The sequence below is a fragment of the Marmota marmota genome, unplaced genomic scaffold, assembly GCF_001458135.2.
Source record: "Marmota marmota marmota unplaced genomic scaffold, marMar, whole genome shotgun sequence".
Lineage (NCBI taxonomy): Eukaryota > Metazoa > Chordata > Mammalia > Rodentia > Sciuridae > Marmota > Marmota marmota.
Genome location: NW_025999863.1, coordinates 2,580,242 through 2,585,727, shown reverse-complemented (window position 1 = coordinate 2,585,727; position 5,486 = coordinate 2,580,242). Strand labels below are relative to the sequence as shown.

Here is a 5,486-nt window from a genome sequence, read left to right as displayed (position 1 = left end):
CTCAGCCTCCCGAGCCGCTGGGTTTTCAGGTGTGGCTTTCCAGGGCTGAGTGGAACCCGGGGCCTTGCCTGCTGGACAAGGCCCGGCCAGCGAGCTGCACCCCAGCCGACTTTTCTGCACCCATTCTCATTTTAAAACATATTGCTGTGGTGGTTTTATCCCGATGGCTGAGTTTGGGCGGGGCTCCTGTCCTGGGCCGCCCCTCCCTGCCCTGCTGCAGGCGCCCAGCAGGACCAGTCAGTCAGTCAGTCAGGCCACGTGTGCATTTGTCTGTGCAGAGATCTTTTATTCCTGGATTGGTGTCGTCAGGACGGGACCTGGGCAGGACATACGCAGCTGCCCCGTGGGGAGGGCAGGCACACCTGACCAACCACAGTGTGCGGGGACAGCTGCAGAGATGGGGCCACTTAGGGGACCCAGGCTGGTGTCCACGTGTCCAATCCCAGCCGCCTGTGGGGCAATGGCTGGCCGGGGGCTGGCCGGGGGCTGGCCGGGGGCCTGGGGTTCTGAGCCGGGCTGCGCAGCCCCCTGCTGGCCTCAGTGGCCCTGGGCCTGGAGCCTTTGCATCTGCAAGATCTGACTGAGAATCCGCTGCACGTCCTCGTCCATCTGGCCCTGGAAGCCGTGGGGGGCAGAGAGAGACCCTGGGGCCACCTGCCCAGCCTCTGTGTTCCCACACACCCCCAGAAGGAAAGTGGAGGCCAGAGGGCAGCAGAGGCCCGACCAGAGCCAGGGTGTGGGGGGGTGGCGGAGATGCAGCTGGAGCGGTGACTCACCTGGATGGCGTACAGGAGGTGGCTCCTATACAGCGCCACCACAGCACAGTGGTCACGGGCAGCCTCCTGTGGGCACGGGGCAGGTGCTCAGAGGGGCAGCCCCCAGGCACCTCCCGCCTGCTTCACCGAGTCTGTTGCTCGCTCCAGGGTGGCACCGACGGCTGGACCCTGGGAATTCCTGCCCAGGCACCTGCCCTCCTGCCCCGGGGCCGCCCAGGACTGTGCAGTGCGCCTGCGCAGCCCGCCCCCGGCCAGCGCCATCCTCACCTCCATCTGCCGCTGCAGGACCTTCACCTGGCCTCGGAGGGCCTCCACCTCCACCTCCACCCGGGGCGGCTCCTTCAGGGCCTCCTTAAGGCTGAAGACTTCCTTGGACAGCTCTGTGATCTGGGGGTGGGGTGTCGTCAGCCGGCTTCCCCAGGCCCGCACCCCACAGAACAGACCACACTTTACCCGTGGGGAGGAAAGGCCCAAATGACGTGTTTTGTGACATGAAGATTCCATCAGATTCACATTTGAGGTTTGTGAAAGGCTTCATCTGCACACGACCCAGCCCACCAGTCGGGCTGTGTCCCCTGGACTGCACCTGAGGGCAGAGGGCGTGGCCACGGCCAGCTCGGCCCTACGGGTCAGAGGACATTTGTACTTTCTGGCCCTTTATAGGAAAAGGTCCCCTCCCGGCTCTCTGGGGTCTCTGCTGGTCTCTCTGGAAGGGGCGGGTTGGCATACAGCAGAGTTCAAGGCCACCTGGCTCGGCCGGGCTGGAGTCCAGAGCCCTGGGCCGCGTCCCTGATGGTGCAGGGTGTTTTTTTTTTTTGGATTGAGCACCACTGAGCCACATCCCCAGCTGTTTTTATTTTTTATTTAAGACAGGGCCTAAGTTGCTTAGGGCCTCGCTAAGTTGAGAGGCTGGCCTTGAACTCGCCATCCTCCTGCCGCTGCCTGCTGAGTGGCAGAGATGACAGGTGTCATCAAGAAGGGTAGGCTCCGCTGGCGTTGTGGCTCAGCGGTAGAGCGCTGGCCTCGCAGGAGTGAGACCCTGGGTTCAATCCTCAGCACCACATAAAAATAAATAAACAAAATAAAGGTATTGTAACCATGTATAACTAAAAAAAATATTCAAAAAAAAAAAAGAAGGGCAGGCTCTACTCTTCCTGAGGGGGAAGGTGACCACCCCAACCCTGTTTCTTCACCTGTGAAATGGGAGAACCACGCTCTTAAGCGGCTGTGCTTCTGCACTAAGGTTAAGATGAAACCGTGCCTGGCCCACGGTGCACGCGCTAGACGCCAGGCCTTAGGATCACCCCAGACCAGACATTTTCCACCAGGGCCATCCTGCCCGAGGGAACATGGGCCATATCTGGGAACATGTGTGATTGTCACAGCTGCAGAGCTGCTGGCCTGCAGTGGGCGGAGGCCAGGGACGCTGCTGAGCACCCTGCAGGGCCTGAACGACGGAATGACAGCCCCAGTATCCCCTGGAGCAGACCCCACTGTACATAGACCACAATGCCAACTGCAATTTTATGGTCCTGGGCATTGACCTGGGGGGCTCTACCACTGAGTGACACCCCCAGGTCTTTTTTGTTTTTTAATACAGGGTCTTGCTAAGCTGTCCAGGCTGCTTTGAGCTGGCGGTCCTCCTGCCTCAGCCTCCAGAGTAGCCGGAATTATAGATGTGACCTCCACTCCTGGCCCAATTGCAATTTCCTCATTTTACAGACAAAGCGACTTCTGCTCAGAGAGGTAAAGTGACTTGTCCAGGGTTACACAGTGATTCAGGGACAGGTATATGGTAAGCACCCCAGGATATGGGGGTCTCATGTATGACACATGTCATACATGGCACATGTATGACTGAGCCCCACTTCAGTTTTTGGAGGCTCAGTTTGTTCACCAGGAAAATGGAGTTAAAAGTGGTCTCTGGCTTTCAGGGTTAGAGGTAGAGGAAAAATGGTACTGTGAGGAAGAGGGCCGGTCCAACACCCGGCAGGCGCTGTTGTCAGTATTACTGGGGTTGTTTTAAGAACAAAACTTAAAAACTTGGGTTCACACCCTGGCTGAACCATTGCCTGGCTTTGTGACTTTGAGCAAGTGGCTTCACTTCTCTGTGCCTAAGTTTCCTCAATGGGGAGATTTAACTTGCAGATCTTATGAGCACTTGGCAGGAGGACAAACTGCAGGGCCTAGGGCCTGGCCGGCCTCAGCCCTCGGTAAACACTCTGCAGCCTGGTGGCCGTGGCTGAGCCCCCTCCTCTGCCTGATCCCCATCTGCATGATGGGCTGGTTTCCCCGCTCCGCTGGGGACCATCCTCTGCTGAGTGGGGTCCATAGAGCACGGGACGGATCACCCACCTTCTTGTCCTTCTCCTTGGCCTTGTCCAGGGCCTCCTGGGCGCGGCTCTGGGCCTCACGAGCCCTCTCGGCTTCGGTCCGTAGGCTCCGTAGCTGCTGCTCCGCGGTGGCCAGCTGGGCCTCGGCCGCGTGCCGCTCGCTCTTCATGAACAGTGCCTCCCGCTGCACCTGCGGCCCAAGCCCCTCATGACTCTCGGGCACTGGGACCCCAGGCTTCTTGGCCTGAGGACGCTCAAGTCCATGTTGACCCCAGCGGTGTGACCCATGTAAGTTCTGAATTCCTCTTGGCCCTGTGCACATTCAGATCCACCCCGCACCTCTGCTGTACTCGCTAGCTGTGTGTCCTGGGACAAGTGATTTCGCCTCTCTGTGCCATTTCCTCAGATACGAGACGAAGGGAATCATGCTAGCTGCCACCTTGCGGAGCCGTGGCGTTTGCCTAGGGGAGTGCCTGGCTCACCATGCTGAGTGGGAGTCAGAGTTGTCATTTTTTCATATTATCATGTTCTCTGTCGGTGGTGCAAGTTCATAGACTTCTTACAAAAGGTAAGTGAAAGAGAATCGGAGGAAAAGCTAAAGACATGGAAAAGTGGATGCGTGCATTCACGGAAATAAAGATGGGGCAGCGTTCCCTTTACAAAGTTCCTTCTTGGAAGGGCGGATTGGCTTTAGAAATTAGTTTCCCGGAGCCAGGTGTGGTGGCATGGGAGGCTGAGGCAGGAGGATGGCAAGCTGGAGGCCAGCCTCAGCAACTGAGCAAGATCCTGTCTCAAAATAAAATAAAAAGGACTGGGATGTGGCTCAGTGGTAGAGCACCCCTGGCTTCCATTCCCAGAACCAAAACATAAAAAATAAAGTAAAATAAAATAAAAACAAAGCTCCAGGGGAAATGGATTCTAACTGCATACTCCCATCAACACAGACTGGCTATATGTCAACAATGTTTAAAAACCAGACCTGCGGAACTCACTCTAAAAATGAGTCACCGTGCAAAAGGTAAAATCTAGAAAATAAGCATGAAGGTGGGCATAAATCAGACTGTGGACTCCAGGAAGTCGACTGAGGATTTAAGGGGTTTGAAAGTGTGTGTCCTTGAAAATAGATATTCTGCTGTGGATCTTTGACACTTGTACCAGTTACAGTTCTTGCTAGAGTGGAGAATAAACCCACGTAGGGGCCGAGGCTGGGGCTCGGGGGCAGAGCACTTGCCTAGCATGTGGGAGTCCCTGGATTTGATTCTCAGCACTGTATATAAATAAGTGAATAAATAAAAGGTACATCAAAACTAAAAGAAATTTAAAAAAATAAGCCCATGTATTCCACACACAGTGACTAGGAACTACTACTACTGTTTCCATCACACAGATGAGCAAACAGAGGCACAGACAGGAAAATTCTTTCCTGATAACAGTCAAAGAATGCGGTTTCTCATTCAATATTTGTCAACACAGCTGCTTTTGTTGTTTAAGTAAAGAGATCAAGTCAAAGATCCACCCTCAGGACAAAAACCAAACCAAACCAAACCAAAACCCTGGATTAAAGCAAAACAAAACAAAATAAAAACCTCAGCTGGGTGCAGTGGTGCATGCCTATAATTGCAGCTGAGGCAGGAAGCTGGGACAGGAGGCTCACAAGTTCAAGGCCAGCCTTAGCAACTTTGAGAGACCCTGCCTCAAAATAAAAACTGGGCTGGGGTTAAGGCTCAGGGGAAGAATGCTTGCCTGGCATATGTGAGGCCCTGGGTTCAATGCCCAGTCCTGGAAAAACAGATAGACAAAAAACAAGTCCATTGAGATCAAAAAGTCCTGCTCATAATATCTTCTTTCTTTCTTTTTTTTTTCTTTTTAATATTTATTTTTTAGTTTTCTGCGGACACAACATCTTTGTATGTGGTGCTGAGGATCGAACTCGGGCCGCACGCATGCCAGGCCAGCGCGCTACCACTTGAGCCACATCCCCAGCCCCATAATATCTTCTTTCTAGAGTTTGGTCAAAGGGGTGAAAATTGTAAGAGCATTTTTAGGATACCGTAAAGCAGCCAGCTGGAAGAAACCACAGGGTCAACATGACCTCCAGAGACAACGGGCATTGGGAGAAAACATGGAGAAATCCACTGCTTGCAAAAATCGTGGTCGTGGATCCCGACCTCACACCACGCACACGGGTTAAAAACCAAAGAGATGTCATCATCGTGAACTAAAAAGAGGTGCAAAGGAAATACAGAAGATGGCACAACCTCGGGACGGACAGGTTCTATAACCACATCCCAAGACGTAGCTGCCATTTTTAAAAATGAGGTCAAAATGAGTTAAAAAGAGAGGAACCAGGTGAAACATCAGGGGCTCAGGGTGGCTG

The 5,486-nt window shown here is 54.0% G+C and overlaps 1 protein-coding gene across 1 annotated transcript in view; it reads right to left on the bottom strand.

The window, feature by feature from the left end:
- Nucleotides 1-261: 261 nt before the first annotated feature.
- Ankrd24 (ankyrin repeat domain 24) overlaps nucleotides 262-5,486 on the bottom strand; it is a 14,868-nt gene continuing 9,643 nt past the window's right edge. The window contains exons 18-22 of the mRNA XM_048810884.1: nucleotides 5,160-5,173; nucleotides 3,132-3,421; nucleotides 1,044-1,163; nucleotides 777-842; nucleotides 262-615 (exon numbers count right to left, since the gene is read on the bottom strand). Coding sequence (XP_048666841.1) covers nucleotides 538-615; nucleotides 777-842; nucleotides 1,044-1,163; nucleotides 3,132-3,421; nucleotides 5,160-5,173 — 568 coding nt within the window. The 3' untranslated portion in view covers nucleotides 262-537. The remainder of the gene's footprint in view (nucleotides 616-776; nucleotides 843-1,043; nucleotides 1,164-3,131; nucleotides 3,422-5,159; nucleotides 5,174-5,486) is intronic.